Source organism: Dunckerocampus dactyliophorus, chromosome 8 (genome assembly GCF_027744805.1).
Source record: "Dunckerocampus dactyliophorus isolate RoL2022-P2 chromosome 8, RoL_Ddac_1.1, whole genome shotgun sequence".
NCBI classification, from domain to species: domain Eukaryota; kingdom Metazoa; phylum Chordata; class Actinopteri; order Syngnathiformes; family Syngnathidae; genus Dunckerocampus; species Dunckerocampus dactyliophorus.
In genome coordinates this window covers 8,977,694-8,998,547 of record NC_072826.1, presented here as the reverse complement: position 1 = coordinate 8,998,547, position 20,854 = coordinate 8,977,694, and the positions used below count along the sequence as shown (strand labels likewise).

Sequence of the window (20,854 nt, the reverse complement as noted above, 5' to 3'; positions counted from 1 at the left end):
GACAGATAACATCTGTGTGGGCCTTACACCATTACCTCCTATCTGATAAGCCATTGGGCCACTCCATCACCCTCTTTCTCTGACACCAGTTAGGAGAAGGAAAAAAACAGATGCGGGAATGAGGAGAAAATCCAGTTTGGGATAGGATGTGAGTCTGTGTGTGTATGTCGAGAGCAGCTGTTAAGTAAAGGAGAGATGGGAAGTATCAGGGGTCCTGATGGCATCCAATTAAAGGAGATAAAATGATGATGAATTGCAGTTGGGCAGTGGAGGCAGCCACTCCTGTCTGTGCACGCATAAGCACTCACACACCAGAAAAGGGAGGACAGATAGCAAGAGATAGCAAGTTTGGTGGTGGGAAAAAGCATCATAAGCCACGTTTCCAAAAAGTTCTAAAGTTTCCGGTTAAGGTTGCCACCTTGCTCGTGGATGGAGTGAGAGTGGTGGCTGATAATGGTGTAGAATGCGGGGTTGAGGGAGTGCAAAATTTGGAGAAAAATGTAGCTGTAGTAGTGGTCATGTAAACATGATTTCAGAGTGGCACTGAGACTCTTGACTGCATCCTACCCCACCTGTTTGTCATGATTACAGCCACCTTTGAAGTCTCAGAGGGACTGTGCTATTTTTCTTTCCTTGTATGACTGAGATGTGTGCACAGTATGTCAGCGATCCACGTCAGTGATCCACATCACTCATTACACATGCCAACTTTTTTTGGCTGACGTCTGCTGTGCCAAACATCAAACAAAAACTATGGTGGCAGCAAAGGGTAAAAAAGGCTGAATACACAAGTGTTGGGCCCAGAAAATGTGACAGGACAAGGTGCATCCAAGGTTCTCAAACGGAAGGGTGCCCAAAATAAATAGAGATCCGTTATGTTGGTACCCTTAAAAACCCGTCCTGTTTGGCACAAAGGTGGTGGTATAGACCTTTGGAGGAGAGCGTAAGGACATTGCTGAGAAATAATCTGCTTTTGTCTGAAGAGGCGGGTGGCAGACAGGATACTTGAAGTAAATAGAGGTCTAGAATAGGCCAAACATATCTGCAGTGACAGCAGTTAAAGGTGCTGTCCCTCTTTGACTTCAAATTACAATTCTTTAAACCAAAAAATGTAAGAACACCACCACTCGCTCGTTAACAGTGGTTTAAAAGAGCAGATTGAACAAAAAATGGTCTTTCTTTGTCACAATTCAAAGTTAAACTTGGTTACATTTTGTTCGGCCTGAATAAAATGATTACTGCTCATTACTGTTCATTCAGTCTCAGAGAAGCTACTGACAATTTGCAGTCAGTGTGTGGTTATGACAGGGTATTCAATGATAGCTAACGTTATTTGCTATTAGCTGACAAGAAGCATAACTAACGCACGTGCGTGTGTGTTACATGGGGCGTGGCTTGCAATGTCAGAGCAGGAAGAGGGTGGGTTTATAATGCTTGCAGCACATTTGAGAGTTTGCACCCCTGGTACACTACCTAACCAAGGCAAACAGCACCTTTAACACCAGCCACACTGGTTTAATGGTGTCACAAACACCTACGTTGTCTCTGTGTCTGTGAGTCTGTATGTGTGTGTGTGTGTGGGTGGGTGTGTACATGTGTATGTGTATGTGTATGTGTGTTCCTACTATTGTTGGGTCAGGTTTTTTTAAGATAGCCATAAACTCCCAAGTACACACTCGGTAAAAGAGATGGGGCCAATGAGAGCCATGGCACTGGTTGGTAGAGCGTTGATGCAGCAAAATGTTGCACAGCCTAATACAATATAAACACGAGAGATGCCACAGCAGTCATCCAACATACTGTATGTGCTGACTTTTGTTGTTCATTTATGTGAATGTCCTTTCAGTCCGTTACCCCTGGTCATTATCCATCCTCATCTCGCTGTTCATTGTCTCACTGCCACTCCCCTTTTATGACAGGTGAAGAAGAGCTCCCTACTTTCCCCTTGATAAATAAGAATTAATGACTGTTTAGCTCCAAGCATATGTCAGCATCTCCACCCATCTTCCACTTTCATCATCTATTTCTTCAACATATTGAGCCTTGTATTATTTGCAACCTCTGACCTTTACGTGACTTCAGGTTATGCTTTTGCAGTAGCATCCCACCCATCCATGTCTTCAGTTTTATATGAAGGTTTGATGGCCAATTAAACAAGCGAGTTCACACCTTTATAATTTTGCGTCATGCATGTTAGGTTAATTGCCGACTCTAAATTGTCCATAAGTATGAAGGCGTGTGAATGGTTGTTTGTCTGTATGTGCGACTGACTGGCGACCAGTCCAGGGTGTACCCCACCTCTCGCCCAAAGTCAGCTGGGATAGGCTCCAGCTTACCGGCGACCCTGGAGAGGATAAGTGGCGTAGAAGATGGGTGGATGGTAAATTCCATCAAAATCTCTCATATTCGTAACTGGGAACGCTATAAACTCACTCAGTTGAATGATGGGAGAATCTCTGAATGTTCCTGTTTTCATGCCACAACAGCTTCAAGGCATGATTAATCAACAATCAGTGGTAGCAGGAGTGGTGAAATATAGACATGCAGCCACTTGTTGCATAGTGTCATGCATGTTAGGGATGACTATTTCATAAAAATGTTAAATGTCAATTAAGCCTGGCCAGTACAGGAAGGACTAAAGTCAGCCAAGAAGGAAAAATGGTGCTGATGTTGAAATAAATGGATGTTTCTGCAAATAATTCCAAAATTGTGGAAATCCTACACAATCTTAATGCATAGGCTGTGGCAGCATTTTTTTTTCCCCTAAAGCCAGCACTTTTGTCCCCTTCTGCTCTTTTTTATTCTCCATCCATGAAATGAATGTGTGTGTGTATGGGTGTGTGCGTGTGCGTGCGTGCATGTGTGTGTGGTCCTCTTGTGTGTGCGGAAGAGATAAGCTGAGTAACTGCGTCCGGCCATGCTCCAATCCTGTTAGCATTAGCGATTAGCACAGGCGAACAGGCCTCCATTATGAGCCGGAGCTGATTCCACGCAGTCTGATCCCACATATTCTATATGACACACACACACACACACACACTGAGTTATAGGACAGATTACCACTTGATCCTTGATTGGGATCAATCTAGTACATTTGTATTTGCAACAGGCCATTGGTAAGACACATGGGCCAGCAGTCCAGTCTGCTTGCTTTCACATCCCCTTTGTGGCTAAATTAGTGTAGAGTTGTCGTTTACAGGAGGTCACACTTTTTTCTCCTCACCTTGAAGAGAGAGAGTGATACTAACCAACTCTATCTTGGGTGTTAGTTTGCCCTGGGCTGGTTTCGTATTTTTAGCTGTCCAGCTCGCACACACACCTTCAACATGACTAATTATCAGGCTGTGACCCTCACAGAAGGTGCCCGATGTACCCAGTGTTACTTCTTACCTGTCTCCTCCTACCATCCATCTACATTTCCCTCTCCCACCTCTTTTTACAGCAGTAGTTTGTGTTGTAGTTTTTCTTTTTTATGCATCTTTGCTTGCTTCTTCTTTTAAAACCATTCACTGTGCCATTAAATAATACTGTTTCTGTTTGATATTTTCTTAGTAGCATGATTATTTTTCTGTCCTCTTTGCACATGCAAATACTGACCTTTTGGAAGTAAAGTTTGTATTTCCACATTGAAATTGGTTATGCAGCGAGTAAACTATGCATACTCGCTGAGACAGGTATTGAGCAAAATGCTCATTTGGTATAAAAGTAGAATAAGCCTATGGTACAATGAGAGAAGTTGAGCATTGGATCATATCCTAGTGCCCTATATTTTCTGAGGAACGGAATCGCGGACAGAATCGAGGAATTGGCCAATGAAAACAGAATCTACTGTTAAACGTGAAATATCTTGGAAATTGACATATTGTGAATGAAATGCCGTAATCGTGAGGAGAAGGAACGTTTGTGGGGGGAATTCTTAAAATAAAAATGGAAAAAACTGAATTAAGAAAAAAGAAATCTGAATTTGGGAAAAAATAAAATGGCTTTCATAGGGCCCTAATATTCTCACCTCTCTGGTGCATCCAATGCCCATTAAACACACATGTATGTGCATCGTTTGAATTAGAATGATTCCGCTTCCGATTCCTCGTTTCAATGCTGGTAACTAACAGTTCTCGATTCCGATGCTTTTAAGGCAGGATCGTAAAAGTTTGCATGGTTTAAATGAGGGCGCTAACCAGAGTTCTGAAATCTTTTGTTTGATATTAACTTTTTCAGCAACTTTACTAGGAATTTCTCACTGAGCTATTTTCAACCATTATACAAATATCAAACCATTCAACTTTAATATAAATGTTTTTGTATAGTACACTTTCACAAAAGATGTGTACTTTTGAAAAGCTTGTGAAAAAACATTTCCACGTATGCTGTTTTTTTATGTGTTAGCGAGTTTGTGATGCTGCAGCCACTTAGACATGCACTCACTTGAGTGCAGAATATCAAGCAAACCACTTGTAAAAGGTTCGCTTAGGAAAAGTACACAGGCTAATGTTAGCAGGATATTTGAGTTGAGCTACCGTATTAGCACTAGTATACTTTGCTTGCTGCCTCAGTGTTGGTGTAAGCTATTTTTATGACATCCTTAGTTTATTACAACAAGTAAACAGGTTGTGGTGCACAGCGCTCTTATTTTGAAGGCCAGAAGTGTGTTGTGTTGTGTTGTGTTGGTTAAGAAGGTCTCTTGACTGTCGGTAAAAGAGACACGCTGTGCACGTGAATAACCTGCATCCTGCAGCCATGGCTCACATCCAAATTTACATTTACACCAAACTTTCACGGCATCCGCAGGCATCCCGAAACCCACTATGACATTGGCGTGAGACAGACATCATTTAGTGTTTGACTTCCCTGATTCTGACTGCTTAGAGGTCCAACACACTGTATGTAGCATTCTATTCCTACACCATGAATCCAGAAGTATTGTAGCATGTTGGTCGTGAACCCTCCTTTGCATGATATCGTGTTGCAAATGTTGCATTGAGCCTGATGCTCTTTTCTTAGGAAGTTAAGCCATACTTTTGAGACACTTCTTCTTTGTTGGTGTTCGTGGCTATTTCTTCCGGTCGGAGAACTAGGAATCCGAATTGAAAAATTTGAACCATCCCGGGAGATTCAGAATGTTAGTCGGGGTTCCCATCGATGCTCAAGACTCGCTGGCCAACCCTACACACGCATGCACATACTGCCGTTGGCCGACAGATCTGTTTTTCTTGGGTAAGGTACATGTACAAACAAATCCCAGCGTCTTCTCTCTCCCCACAGAGTGTCCCCTGAGGATGATGTCAAAACATAAACACCTGTAACAATGCCAAAACATGAGCATGGGGGCAGGCAGTCATATTGTTCACCTCCGCTCTCAGTACTTGCTATGTTTGTATGGGGTGTTGCTTTTCAGGGACTCTCGTCAGGATGTAAAACACCAGGGTGAAAAGGTCGACATGCATCTATCATATATTTATCTTTCAGCAGGGGCAGGTTCACTGACTGGCTAGGAAGTAGTAGTAGCGCAGTACTGAAGTTCCACCTTTTTTTATACTATCAATGAATGTGTAAAATAACACACTGGGCGAGTTCTATTGTCACATGTTTTGTTCATGTGCCCGTGTATGAGCACAGGCAGTGTAGAAATTGACAAGCAGGCATCTTTAATGTCTACCCTGTAAAGGAGGGGTGTCCAAACTTTTTCCACCAAGGGCCACATGCTGATAAATGAAAAGATGCAAGGCCCACTTAAGTATTTTGTAACCCAACAAATGTAGATATGCTATCAAGAAGAACTGCATCTCAGCTTTGTGATATAGGTTTAAAAATGTTATTGCTAGTATGAACTTGAAGATAGACCCTTGGTGAAAAGGCACTGAGGAACCACACTTTAGCCGTGCTTCCTGTGTGTTCAAAAAACAAATTTGTGTTGACTAATGCATAGAAAGTACTTTTTCTACATGTTGTCGTATGTAGAGGGGAGGAGAATTCCCATTCCCAAGCAGGCTGGGTGGTCTAATGTGGAGGAGGGAAGAAGGGAAGAACAAATTAATGATTTGAAAAGTTTATATTTTCTGAATTTAGAAGGACGGAATTACAGCTGATGTCCAAGTATTTGTTGTTGTGTGTCTTCCTGTGTTTGTGTGTGCTTTTATTTCTCATTCCACTTTATTTGTCAGACTGTGTGATCAGTATTCGAAGGCTATGCTGCAAACCCTTTCACAAAATGCATATCCGAAGTATAGATTTATTTGGTATTTGTCATGAAGGAATCCGTATTTGTTTGCGGGACTTCTGTGAGATGGAGGTAGGGGAGAAAGAATGGGATGTGTTTGTAAAAAAGCAGAGGGGGGAAATAATGAGAGGGAGGGAGAAAGAGAGAGAGAAAAGTGGATGGAAAGAAGAGTGTGTGAAAAGACCAAGCAACCAGACATGTCAGGAAACAAATTGAAAATGCCAATTTCACTTTAGAGCCCACCAGCTCAGCCGTTTATAGCCCAGCCGCAGCCTCTTATTCCATGTGTAAATGAATGGTGTCCACAGAATAACGCACAATAACCTCTCTCTATCCATCTTTCCCTTGGCCATTTCTCCTTCACCCTTGCTGTTGTATTATCCTTTCACCCTTTTCCACCCCACCAACCCATTGCTCTTGCACTTCTGTCTTCTATCATGTCTGGCTTTTTCACCACCACCTATCGCTTTCTTCCATCATTTGTCTGCTAGATTTCCCTTCTCTTTTTTATACTATAAAAATTTTCTTTTTTCTGTTGAAAGGCTCTGGCTCCTAACTGAAAAACATGCCTACTTACTTCTGACTGGCCTCTGTTTCTTGACCAACTGTGGCCAACAGCCACGCACCAAGAAGTAACTATAGCAGATGTTCATTCTCCCCTGCTGCTGTTGTTTGTTCGTGTCTCTTCCAGGTGATGCGTTCAATGTGGCATGTTTTTCATAGTTTCCTGCAACACTATTTTGCAATGAAAAAGAGTTGAGCTGAGCCGAGCCGAGTCGAGCGACATAATTGTACACCTCGGTGTTCCTCAAAGTACAATCCTGGATCTATACCAAAACATACCTCTCCATTCCAAAAGTTTTATGGAAATCATTTACCATGGATCGTTTTTGTGTAAACCTACACTGCCAAACAACGATGAAAATATTGTCTGATGTAAAACCTTTGAATTAAATTTCAGGAGCAAACTCAGAGTTCCCATGAGATGCATGGAGACATTCTCCCTAATTTGAATATCTCTATGCCTTAAGAGCTTGCTCAGTGTAAATCATCCAATCGCAAACGTGAAGAATGAATTAATCAGCCACTCGCACATTGTGACATTGCTCTGTCCTCACTCTCATTTTCTTATCTTTTCTATGCACATTTCTTGTACTTGAGGGCGCTCAAATAATTCCAATTCACCATTGTTACTGATGTCTCGATAAATCTCCTGGTATCACGTTGGAGTGGCTGATATCGAATGGAGAAGTTGTTGTTAGAATAGGCTTGTGTTGTGCTATAGCTTCAGGCGCAGGGCTTTCACATAGGATTTTATCACTGCTATAGTAGAGGATAATAGTCCTGCTATCGCTCATCCTGGGGTCATTGACGGTAGTGACCATAGCACTGGTAGTGAGAGTGAGAGGATAGCCTTTGACTGACAGAGGCAATAGGTTAACATGGACTGTTTTGTGTCTGCAGCCATGGTAGCTATCAAACACACGCATTGCATGGAGGGAAGATCGGGGAATGTGGTAAAAGTTCTTAAACTCAATTGTATTTATCCTTGATAGTCGGCATGGATAATTTCAGAGTCTCATTAGACAGATTTCTGTTTTTCTTGCAGTTAATGCCTTGCTATCACATCACTGCTTTGGAATCTTGTTGTCTCATTTAAAGTGATTCCATAAAACTGATTATGCCGCCAAAGAGTCAATTACATTTCATCTCTTATTAGTTCAGGATGCAAAAATGAAATTAGATGGGAATGTTATTGTGGGAGATATATTAAGCTTTTCATTCATCACTGAATAGAATGAGTCATCTCTTAATCAACTCCGTGCTCTTCCAGGCAGTGAGAATGTGCGGTGTGTTAAAATCACAATATAGCCTGTCTCTCATCATTCATTTTTATGGCCCTTCAACTGGTGGAGCAGCGCAGGTTATGACATTGCAGACAGTACTAGCAGCCGCCAGCTCAGCTGAAGTGGCTTTTTTATTTTGGCATGTTTTGTCTTCATTTTGCAATGTGTGAACTGATTGTTTCTTAATAGTAAGTTCTTAATAGTATTGTTTCACATAATTTGACCTAATCTGAATGCTTATCTTGACTGAATTTTTATTTTTTATTTTGTACTTTTGCAGTATGCGTACGAGGGCAATGACATCAGTGACCTGCCAGTGGATTTGTCTGTGGTTTGGAATGGAAACTTTAACATTGACAACCCCTATAACATAAAAGGTAAGTTGAGGATACAAATCCATCGTCATTATGGGTCATGGTTGAGTTTCAGCTGTCTTGTGGTTGATAAAAATGTACAGTTGCATCTCAAACGAGTTTGGATGTGTGCCTTATGGTTCCGTATTACTGCAGCAGTAGTAATGTATGTTTTGTTTATTGCCCATATGAACATAATCATTCTTGTAAGGCTAAACCCTCACTTACCACAGTGTCCCCTCCTGGACATTTGTGGCCTGCCATAAACATAATACTGTACACTTTGAAGCCAGCCAGTTATACAGTAGTTACTGTACATCCGCCTACAAGCCTACTCACGTACAATTTAAAACAAAATTATACCACACCTTCCTTGCCTGTCAACCAAAGAGTGATAATGTTTAGGGTTAAAGGCATACTCGATGCACCACCTTGGAAGGAGACAATGAGATCATGTCTGCTGGATATAATTGCTGGTAGGACTATCTTTATAGTGCTGTCTCCATAATTGTTCCAGCCCGTGCAGCATGGCAGGGAGGGTGCTGTGAGGTAAAGTAAAATCATTGCCACCTTCAATATGGATTGCAGATGACAACACCAGGATGTAATATGATTTATACGTGTATTATATTTTATTACTCTGAATCAGCGATCATTGTAATGCGATTTCATTGTAATGCAATTTCATACTAAAAGTCATTCAGAGCACAAGCACAGTTTTTTAATGTTGTGTTTTTATCCTGCTAGCAATCCAGTACATAGGTATTACGGTTGTATATGTTTCACAACTGTTATAAACTGTTACGCTTTCAAATCGGTCACAACATTTCTATTTTTATCTTTGTGATGTGTTTTTGCATCCAAAAACGATTTCCCAAAGCTGTTCCTTCATCCCATCTGTCCCATTTCACTGTCAGCCCCCAACCTATTTCTCAATCATGATAATCATCATGTGTTGTATGAGACATTTTCGAAAATACTGATATGTTAATGTAATTAGGAAGGAGTCATTTAGCAGGGAGTAATTGGTACGGGGTTGCTTTAAAGCTGCTCCGTGACCAATGGGATTTGGGGATGGAATAGCAGAGAGAGAGAGAGAGACAGAGAGGATTTCACTGTACAATTCCTGGGGCATTTGGAGGGAATATTGCTTTTAGTTGGTGACATTGAACCAGTTTTTGAAATGGTTACGGAAAGTTAATACAATTTTTGTTATCTTCAATCTGTTGTAGGCTTCAGGTTGTTTATCTCGTTTTTGCCTGCAAATAAGGCCATTCTACCTTTGATCCACAGCTCACCTGTATAAGTGCTATGCACTCAGAGGAAGCTGTGGGATGTGTCTAAAGGCCAACCCCAGGTTTGAGTGTGGCTGGTGTGTACAAGAGAAGAAGTGCTCCCTGAGGCAGGAGTGCACTCCCACAGAGAGCACTTGGATGCACGCCACCACGGGAAACAGCCGCTGTGCGCACCCCAAGATCACCAAGGTAAGCCATGCTTGTGACATGACAGATGCTTACATATGACATGCGTGGAGTAGCGCAGCGCACACGTGGTCACAATAACCACGCAACACTGAATGAACATATTTATATTTACACAATATATAGACACAAGTCAATTGAGTTCATATCATTTAAATGTGTGTAATATACGAGGTAATATAGATATTACTCATAATATCACTCGTAATATAGAAGTAGTTTGTTTGAGTGACTTTGTTTGCGTGCAACTTCCAGCCTTCTTTTTGATATATTAACCTGGATTTTCTGATGATGAGCAGTTGTTTCTCAATGTACGTTCCCATTAACTTTAACTATATGAGAAGCAATTCAACAAATTCATTCCCAAATCTTTAATGCCACGTATTGTTAGATTGTGTGTTTGTATATAATTGATGGTTTGTATAATTGTGACGTGATGTCATTGTGTGGTGTTATTAAATGGTGGATTGGGTGACTTAGGTCTCCACTGAAGGCCCAGGTACGAAATACACTGCAATTCAAAGATGACACTAAGAAATTACATCAGTCTTCTTTTTGGGCACATTTAGTAGAAGTCAAATGTCACATCATATACAGTTTATTGAGAATGCAAAGCCATGCCACAAAACAGTCTAAACCAGAATGTGCATTGGTATAAACGTCCCCAAATTTTACTACCTTCAGGGCTACTACCTTGACTTTGCCAGCTGCATTGTAGATTCATACACATTGTCAAGAATTCAACATTTTTTGTGCTTATATAGGAGGAAATTAGACCTGGATTGAACATTATATGTTTTCTTAAGTCACTAAATCAAAGTTGAACAAGTACTCCTTCCGTGCCTATGTTGTGTGTTTCCCAGCAACTCAACATTCCAAATAACAAACATGTCAGGTTTGTGTAAGGGTGGTCAGGGGCCCAGTGGGGTTCAGATGACAATATATACTTTGTAACAGAGATTTGATTGCCTCTTGCTCAAGAACTCAAACCCATCGTTTCCTGGTTGACAGGAATCACCGACCGCCAAAGGCAGTCCATTAGATGGGGCAGAAAGTTGAACTTCCTTGCCTTTGCTGTATCATTGTTTGGCCTTAGTGAGGGAAGGGAGCATGGTTGGCGTCAGCAGGGAGGGTCGACATCTTAGACACATTACCATGACTGCAAGCACAACACAGATGGGCTGGCCAGGAGGAGGCGATTCACACACAGCGAAACTGAACATACTGATGTGATTAGAGATGATGACTACACATAGACCGACACACTCCCACCAGAGGAGGCAGAGTATGGTTGTCTGGAGAGTGTGTAATAGAACAAGAGAGAGACAAACAAACCGAATGGGGAGTGTGCTAATTGTGTCCCACCATGAGTGCTGAGTGTGTATGTGCCACACATCTTGACAGGCTGGGTGGGCTGGGGCGTATAAACACTATGGCGTACCCATCTGTTGCCATCCGTAACCGTGGAGGTGGCCTGCGTCTCACTGTGACCTGGGTCACTGTCCCTACAGCTCACCACAGGGACTGGTTTACTGCAGCATACACACACATACATATTGGAGTTCACTGGTATGTTTTTGAAGCTTTGAACATGAAGACTCATCTCGTTTTGGGGAGAAGCGGCAGTTTTCTTTATTTAAATACTGTGAAATATGTGTGCATACATATTCCACTCTTGCACACTTACTTGAGCCCTGAGTACATTTCCTGTGTGACTGGTTCCTTCCTCAGAATACATAATGAAGGTATTGGATAATTGGGGCACTGGCACATTGATAAATCCTTCGTCGTCTCTCTCTCCCTCTCGCCTTCCTCAGTTATCTCTTTGAAACAAGCGCACAGAGGCAAGGGTTGTGTGTGTGCATGCGAGAGAGCAGTGGTGGGGGCGTGTTTGCTGCATGTGTTCCCGAAAGCATGTGCATATTGAGGCATGAATCCTGGCCTCAGGGCAAGATGTTGGTGGCAGTCAAAAAGCAGGTGTAGTAGAAAACCAATAACAGCAGGAAGAGGAACTTTGCAGACAAAGAGGAATAGAAGAAGAGATTCACCGGTGAACCACTGGAGGATTCTTTATCACTGAGCCTCCCCGCCAGCCTCACTTCTTTTCGCCACCTTTGACATTTACAGTGTGACATTTAACGCCTAAAGAACATCCACAGGCGACAAAGAAAGTCTCTCCTCTCTGCAGCCATTTCATCCTTTAGTTCTCCAGAACAGCAACACAGCCGCCACACAAATTGAATATTACTCCACTTCTTACCGTCCATTTGTTTAAATCCCTCTCTCCATATTTGATCCCCCTTTTTGATGTCTTCTTCCTTGATTCACACTGCTTTGTTCGTTTTTACAGAATGCTAGTTGGTCTGTATCCATTAGCTAGCGGATTAGCTGCTAATTTCATTTGGACCAGAGAATTTTCTGTTCAGATGTGGAAGGAAACACCACAAGCGGGAGTGTAACAACAACACACACACACACACACACACACACACATTAATGGAACTATCCATAGCTCCAACGGCAGCAGGCTCTGAACCCATCTGGTGTCATTTATGAGTATGCATGGCCCATTTGAGCTTTTTTCTCAAGAATATGAAGTTTGGTACGGTTCAACTAATAGTATTGGGACCTATGATAGGCTCCAAACACAGCAAATGATGATTAAAGGTTCTTGTGATTGGTTTTGGACAAATTATGTTTCCAATAACCAGAGTGAACTTAGTTGAATCAGCATTTGTTTCAGAAAGGTGTCTAGAAAAGTTTGAAAAGGTTGAGCTTTGGAACATTTATATCAAATAAGCTAAAACACACGAACACACACGTCTGGTCCCCAAGTGTAGTGCAGCAGTGTCCTAGTACTGGCCTTGGATGCTGCCTGGTCCTCCGTCATCCATCATCTACAGCCTCCTGTCCCCCAAGAGAATGGAAAGGCATTACTGTTAGCCCTTAGAAACCAATTAAAACAACCCAGGCTGTGCCTACGTGTGGGGGGTTTGTATTCTTAGTGTTTTTGCATGGGCCTTCCAGTCTGTTTTTTGTGATCATGTATTTATGCAAGTGTGATTTACAGTCATGAAAAAATTCTTAAACCACCCTTGCTTCTTGAGTTTGTTGTTTTAATGCCTTTTACAATTAAATGCACCTTTGTTTGTACAAATATAACAATGACAACAAAAATAGCTCATAAGAGTTATTTTTTGGCAGTACAATGCTGTAGCTATTCATGTAAGAACTTAAGTGATTTTGATTATTATATTATATTAGTATATTATACATACTAATATTAGTATATTATATATTATTAATATTAGTAAATATATGTTAATAGAGAAAACACAACTGAACACAAAATGCAGTTATTCAATTAAACTTTTTTATTATTAAGGGAGAAAAAATCCAAACCTACATGGCCCTGTCTGAAAAAGTGATTGCCCCCTACACCTAATAACTGGTTGGGCCACCCTTATCAGCAACAACTGCAATCAAGCGTTTGCAATAACTTGCAATGAGTCTCTTACAGCGCTGTGGAGGAATTTTGGCCCACTCATCTTTGCAGAATTGTTGTAATTCAGCCACATTGTAGGGGGTTAAGGTCATACCACAGCATCTCAATAGGATTCAGGTCAGGACTTTGACTAGGCCACCTCAAAGTCTTCATTTTGTTTGTCTTCAGCCATTCAGAGGTGGACTTGCTGGTGTGTTTTGGATCATTGTTCTGCTGCAGAACCCAAGTTGGTTTCAGCTTGATGTCGCGGACAGATGGCCGGACATTCTCCTTCAGGATTTTTTTTAGACAGCAGAATTCATGGTTCCATTTATCACAGCAAGTCTTCCAGGTCCTGAAGCAGCAAAACAGCCCCAGACCATCACACTACCACCACCATATTTTACTGTTGGTATGATGTTCTTTTTCTGAAATGTGGCGTTACTTTTACGCCAGATGTAATGGGGACACACACCTTCCAAAAAGTTCAATTTTTGTCTTGTCAGACCACAGAGTCGGCGGCCTGTGACCTTTTTCACAAAGGTCTTGGGGATCATCAAGATGTTTTCTGGCAAAATTGAGACGAGCTTAATTTTCTTTTTGTTCAGCAGTGGTTTTCATCTTGGAACTCGCTCTGCCCATTCCTGGGATTTTTTCTTTGGCGGGTTGAAAAAAAAGTTGCATCCACACTGTGCCGGATTAGTATATACAGTTGCAGTTGCATCCACATGGGAACACATCACTGAGTGAAAACGATGCAATACAGAAGGCACACCTGCGTGTGGCGCTGTAAACAGGCACGCAGACGGAACCACGTGACACTCCCTAACCATAGAAGAAGAAAGAACGAATGCACATAAGTCCGTCGTCTTCCGCTTACGAGAAGTGGATCACTTCTGCAAGTCATTATGGCGTATAAGACAACAAAATATCAGGAGAATGTCTACTACGATCACTTTTTCACACAGGGCCATGTAGGTTTGGATTTTTTTTCTCCCTTAATTATAAAAAGTTTAATTTAAAGACTGCATTTTGTGTTCAGTTGTGTTGCCATTCACTAATATTTAAATGTGTTTGATGTGAAACATTTAAGTGTGATAAACATGCAAAAAAATAAGAAATCAGGAAGGGGGCAACCACTTTTTCACACCACTGTAAGTCACTTACTTTGGCTTGTCTTTTGCTTTTGCAGAAAGGCTCCATATGTAGTTTAGCCACCGCCATTCTCAACCATCATTCCACGTCTCTTATTTCTTATCATATTACTCAACATTATAAAAATGTCTTATTTTTGTTTCCTGTATTGCACTTTTCACATCCTCTTCCATTCAATTCCTCCTAAATTTCCACTGTGTAGGCTCTCAACTCCTCTTTAACCAACATTTCACACAAGACTTTGTCTTTAAATGCCTCTGAGATTTCAAATCAAGTCAAGTTTTCATGGCACTTTACTTACCTCGAGAGAGATTCTCAAAAGAAGTTGATGCCTATTGAATACTTGAACATCTTATTTATAAATAGGGAATGTTGGCCACAATTGCATTTGTTTCTTCTTTGTTGTCCCTTACAAGAAAAAAAAATTTAACTAAACTTCACCTAGTCTATCGTTTTTGCTTTGCTGTGATTGCGCTGATAAACTTGTGAAGCACATCTTGCACAATCTTTAGACCATCTCTCTCTCTCTGCCCCCTGCCGCCTGAATTTCTCCCCATTTTCTAACTAGTAGATGTTATCTCTGCACTGCCGCTCGGGTGGCCACAATAGATCTGGCGTAAAGCCTCTGACACAACGGGACAAGTTGTAGATGAGAAAGAGAAAAAGAGACTTTGAATGGAAGTAGAGAGCTGTGACTGCGAGGGGAGAATAGAGTGAGTGTTGGAGCTGGTGGCTTTTATCAAAGACTGCTTTTTGTTTGTGTTGTTTGGTTGTGGAAATGACAAGTTTTGTATTTGCATGTGTGTTTTGATAAGCCTAGCCGAATAGAGAAAGAGATTTGATTACCATATCTGGAGACTCTTGACTGCTGCGCCACTGTGTGCCAATCATTCTTTTGTCTCCTGCTAAAACACATGCATTCATGCACACTGAAAAAGAGATGGAGCGAATTGAAAAGACACAAAACCAGAGAGAGGAAGAAGGAAAGGGCGAGAGGGAGAAGGCAAAGATGCCGTTGGAGTAACACTTCATCATTATATCACTTTGGCATTTCAGCTCTGGCCTGCATGTAAGTTTCCTTTGATCCTGTTGTGTGTTTCTGCTCACTTTCCTGAACAGCTGTCCTATTAACTTCAATCACTTTTCTCTTAATCATTTCCCTACAAAGGTCAGTGAGCAATAGTCGGTAAAGTTGAGGAATATTCCTGTGCTTTGGAAAAAAATTGATCATGGTGTGAAATTCCCCATACAAGTCATAAAACTCCCAAATCAGTGTTTTTTTTTGGCAGCCATTTTATTTTTAGTCTTAGTCTTTTGGGCGAAAATGCGTCTTGTTTTAGTCAGTTCTATATGTGACAACTTGATCCCAGTTTTAGTCGATGAAAACCAGATGCGGTTTTCGTCAGTTCAGTTTTAGTAAGATATATATATATATATATATATATATATATATATATATATATATATATATATATATATATATAATTTATGTGTAAGTATCGGAAATTGGGAAATTGAATGAGGGGAAAAAAACAAAGAGGGGATACAATTACTCTCTCTGTACACCTCCTGTGAAGGTCTACAGGTGAATACAAAATCCTTACCTTAAATACTTGAACCTCCAGCATGTGCTTTACCCTCCTCCCAGACTACTGCGGCAGATGACCCCACCCCCCATCAATTTCTAATCCAATTAGCCTTAGCCCTAATTATTCTAGTAATGACTGATTACCAGAGGGACTATTGTCTGTCTGTGCTGTGGATGAATGACGCAGTGATTAGCGACATGGTTAGTCACGGGTAGCCATTAGTACCTCTGCCCACCTTCCACAAAACTCTAGGGGAAATAGGCGGATCATAGGTCACTGTGCGCTGTAATTGTGTTCACTAGATTAATCGTCCCGAGGTCAAAAGAGAGCTGTAAGTGAGGGCTGGGTGGAAGTCGTATGCGAGTTGGCAGGTTGTGAACGTTCGACTGAGCTGAAGTTGCAGTAATGTATCCTCTATCATTTTTCATCTCACTTAATCACGTACCACTGGGTGTAGAACTCAAAGTTGTGTCGATGGATGATTTTTAGTTTTTCTTCTCAGTATTCCTTCTTCTTTGCTTCTCCATGCAGCTGTTTCCTGAGACTGGGCCCAGACAGGGAGGAACCATGCTGACGATCATGGGTGAGAATTTGGGTCTGCAGTTCAAAGACATCCAGAATGGAGTCCGCATTGGAAAAGTGGCCTGCAACCCTCAAGAAGATCAGTACATCAGCGCTGAGCAGTATGTTGACATCATCTCTTTCTTCATCACTCTTTGTCTCTGATAATGCTGATGTAACACTGAGTGCTATGACTGTTCCTCTCCAGCGGCTCAATGCTGTGCTCTGCCTTCAGATCAAATCCATTCTAGTGCTTGCTTACTTAAAGTGCAGGTCAATGTTAAGACAAATGGCATCCAATTTAACATGAAACATTTCCCCCCAACTATCAATCAGAATTATAGCCCAATCAGAATTGAATTACCACATTTAACCCCCTTCATCACAGTAAGTCAACCCCCTCTGACAGATTTGTAATGACATTTGAGTTGGGCGGTGTATATATATTCCATAAAAGCCCAGATGAAAGCTTTGCCCTGTGAACACTCCCTCTGATTAAGTCATGTTTTCTGGGAATTTCTGAACCATGATGGCCATTGTGAGTGGAGTCCAATTTTCTTACACATACTCCACCCGTCTATTTAGAGAAATATTATCTGAGCTGCATTAGTAAACCAATCAAAAGACAAACAGAAGCTTGTGGTTCAGATGTGGGAAGAAATGCATATATTAAGACTAAATAGGTGGGGATGCTTGTCACAGCTGGTGGTGTCCTCAATGTTCTATTTTCAGTTCTGTCGCTGTCATTTGTACTCAAATCATAGACTTGCTGACTTTTGCACAAGAGTCCCAGCAGATTTGTCTTATTTGTGCCTGTCACGGGGACGGGAATATCACAAATTTGACTTTGATGGTTTGACAGTTAGGACAACAGAATGCTATACAGCTCTAGCTGCGTATGACAGTTGTCCCCGAAATGGCTGTGGAATAATGCTGGATACACGTCTGTGTTGTTTGTAATTTATAAAGTTATCCTATCGTTGTCACAGGGAATATCGACATCTGCCTCGTGCAATGTGTGGTGGAACTGTAATGTTTCCTTACCACATGTTCATTTTGTCTTAGTGATGGCATCCAAAACCACAGGAGTGTCAGTGTTTAACCCTGTCTGTCGTGTAATGCTGTATTGGCTGGTTGCCATAGCACCCAGAGGAGGCAGGGCAGGGCGTGGTTTGACAGTCAAGCTGTCCTGCTAATTAAAAGTGATGTTAGCCATGCGGCACCTTTAGTGGACGGTTACTCTCTTCATTCTTGTGACCCTGTCGGAGCTGTAACACAAGAAACACATGATTATGGGACTGGTGCTGTAGGTCAAAGGTCGGCTGCTGCAGAAAATGAGGTGCACTGTTAAGCACAATGTAGACGTATAGAATTAAGTCGTACTAATGGAATCATATGGTGACCAAATTTAGAGTTAGTACATTTTTATTTGTTGACTCGGTATCTTCTAGCAGGAAATGACAAAAGAAAGTGGCAAAAGACAAAATATAAAATAAATAAAGATGTGTTAGAGAATCTTATAAAAATTGTTTCAATGTTTTTTGCAAGTATAAACAGGGACTGTTAAAAGTATTATTGGGTCTGTTTGCAACAGAGGATGCATACTTTTGAATGCGTTGCAAGCATTATATCCCGTCCTCTTCCTGCTCCAAGCATGTAAGCTTCACCCCAGGTGGCACACAGATGCGCAGGCGCCTTTGCTAAGCGCTGGCAGTCCCTTTTAATGAAAAGACAGTGAAAGTGAAAGTGCAGTTTGAATTAAAGTATTTCAAAATAACACGGCACAAAACAAGTTTCATGATCATCAAGTTTTTATCCACAAATGTAAAAAATATCTGAACACAAAGTGGCTGTAAAGTATATCTTCTGGGGAGTTGAATCTGGGCATTTGCACGTGGACATGGATGAGAAGTGAAAAATCAAGCGAGTCCACTTGCTCTGATTCAACACTCAGTAGGTACGTTTAAACATAATAGGAGGACCTTGCTTCTTTGCTTGCTTTGCTGTGGAACTGTGAGTTGTACTATGTGATGTATTCCTATGTAACTTGTATACATGTTCAAAATACAGTAAATTAAACCATTACCTCTGCCTGGGCCAATAGATCGAACTGAGTATGAAACGCCCCCCAGTATACATGCTATTCCTTGTAGTCGACATTGCGGGCGGAATTCCCCCATGCAATGCAATGTGAGCTTTCACTTTATGCCACGTTCTTCTCCAGCAGGTACTGTATCTAGCTATCTCGCTGTGTGTCGGACGGACGGCGCATTAAGTCCACACTCGATGTCCTTCCCCGCCCGCTCAAGCTTGACCAAGTCACCCATAACCGTGGCACACATCTTGTGGTAGCAAGTACCATGCGAGGCGCATTCACGGACATTGTTTTTTTTTTTTTTTTTTTTTGGCAAAGACCTTCCAGCCCACTGAGGTGGAGTGGGTCACGACCTACCAGTTAAGAACCACTGAGCTGGAGCATTGTAATCAACTACACAATTTTTTCCACTTTCATATTCACCTCTTTAATTTATTAAATAATAACAAGTTCAGACACGCTAAGCAGTTACATATGTTTATAGAAAAATCATCCTTCAAAATGCTCTGATGCTGGCCGCATTTAATGTTGTTTTTTTTAAATTGATGCAGGCCAATTAAAAAAAAACAAAAAAACACTGTGGGTCACAAATGACCCCCAAGCCAGACGTTGGACGCCTCTGATTGAGAATGCTTGTATTTATAAAGTGTATGAATAATTTTGGAGATTTTTATCAAAATGTAAAGAAAAACTAAAGCTAAGAACAGACTGTACAAAAACATTGTCCATATTTTTCACAATTTTGAATTACACTGCATAAAAATATTAATACATTTTTGTTTGGCCTGAATAAAATTATTGCCGTTCATGGCTGTCACTCATGGCTTTTGTTGCTTACGTATATGTCCATGGCACGTACACACACACACACACACACACACACACACACAAGCAGTCTCAGAGAGGTGATCAACAATTTGCAATCATGTTGTCACGATACATTCAATGATAGCTAATGTAAGTAGGTAAACTTCGCCAAATTGCTATCATTAGCTGACAGCAAACATAACAAGTGCACATGCGTGTGTTCCGTTGACATACTGTAGCTTACATACTCAAAGCAGGAGAAGGCGGGATATAATGCTTGCAGTAGATTCAAATGTTGGCGCCCCCTAGGCACCTGGAGGAACCCACTGCATGCAGTCTGTTTAACACATATACTGTATTTAACACTTATATTTGTTGGCCGATGTACCCATTCAGCAAGTAACTGACTGTAGCACCCACTACATGTTCCTTTCTGATGACACTATTATCATACAGACTATGCACACATTACCTGTTGCATTACTAAATGGACATGGCACTGCATAGCACGGACATCATTAGTTATTTTCATATCAAGATTGGCATTCCTTATTTTCTAGATAGATTGTGCCTTGTCCCATGCCATTACATTCCACTGATTGAGTGAGATATAATTCATCAAATTCTCATCAATTCATCATGAACATTTTCTTTTATAGCCATTTAATAACAGCCCAATTTAACCGCATCTCATTTGGGTGAACGTGATGCAAGTGAAGCTGGCTTTCTAACAGAGCTGTCCAGCATTTTAATCACAGCTCCTAGTGGGAGTCAAGGGAATAAATGAAAGGCAAAATAGAAACAATGAACGTACACGTCTACTGCATCAGAATGTGAAATGCAGTGGCACTGCAGTTGCCATGGCCACCTGCTGGGAGACTGGAAACAGGGGAGTTAATAACTCATCTCAGGGAGTGAGGGAAGCCGAGGAGATGTGTAGGATATGAGCTTGTTCAATTAATCAGCCTCGCTCACTTTAACCCTGATGCTCACCGCTTACTCTCTCTCTCTCTTGCTCTCTCTCTCTGTACTTTGTTCTTGCCTACCCTTTCTTTCCCTCTTTCTTGGCCTTTCTTTCTGTGTCATTCGTTCGCACTGGCTAATTAACAGTCAAGCGTGTCTCCATTGGGTGAAATGTGTGTTAGTGCATGTGCGTGTGTAAGTGTTTGCCCTGTGGGCTCCACTGCAGCTCCTCCCCTCACTCAGTCATTTCTCCAGTGGCTTTTCATTTGGCCAGCCAGAGCCACGGGCCAAATGTGAGGCTT

General features: G+C 41.4%; 1 protein-coding gene across 2 annotated transcripts in view; it reads left to right on the top strand.

Moving 5' to 3' along the window:
• Window positions 1–20,854, top strand: part of LOC129186620 (plexin-A1-like) — a 195,374-nt gene that overhangs the window by 147,230 nt on the left and 27,290 nt on the right. For both annotated transcript variants that reach the window (XM_054785046.1, XM_054785045.1), the window contains exons 11-13: window positions 8,345–8,441; window positions 9,711–9,901; window positions 16,658–16,809. In XM_054785046.1, coding sequence (XP_054641021.1) covers window positions 8,345–8,441; window positions 9,711–9,901; window positions 16,658–16,809 — 440 coding nt within the window. The remainder of the gene's footprint in view (window positions 1–8,344; window positions 8,442–9,710; window positions 9,902–16,657; window positions 16,810–20,854) is intronic.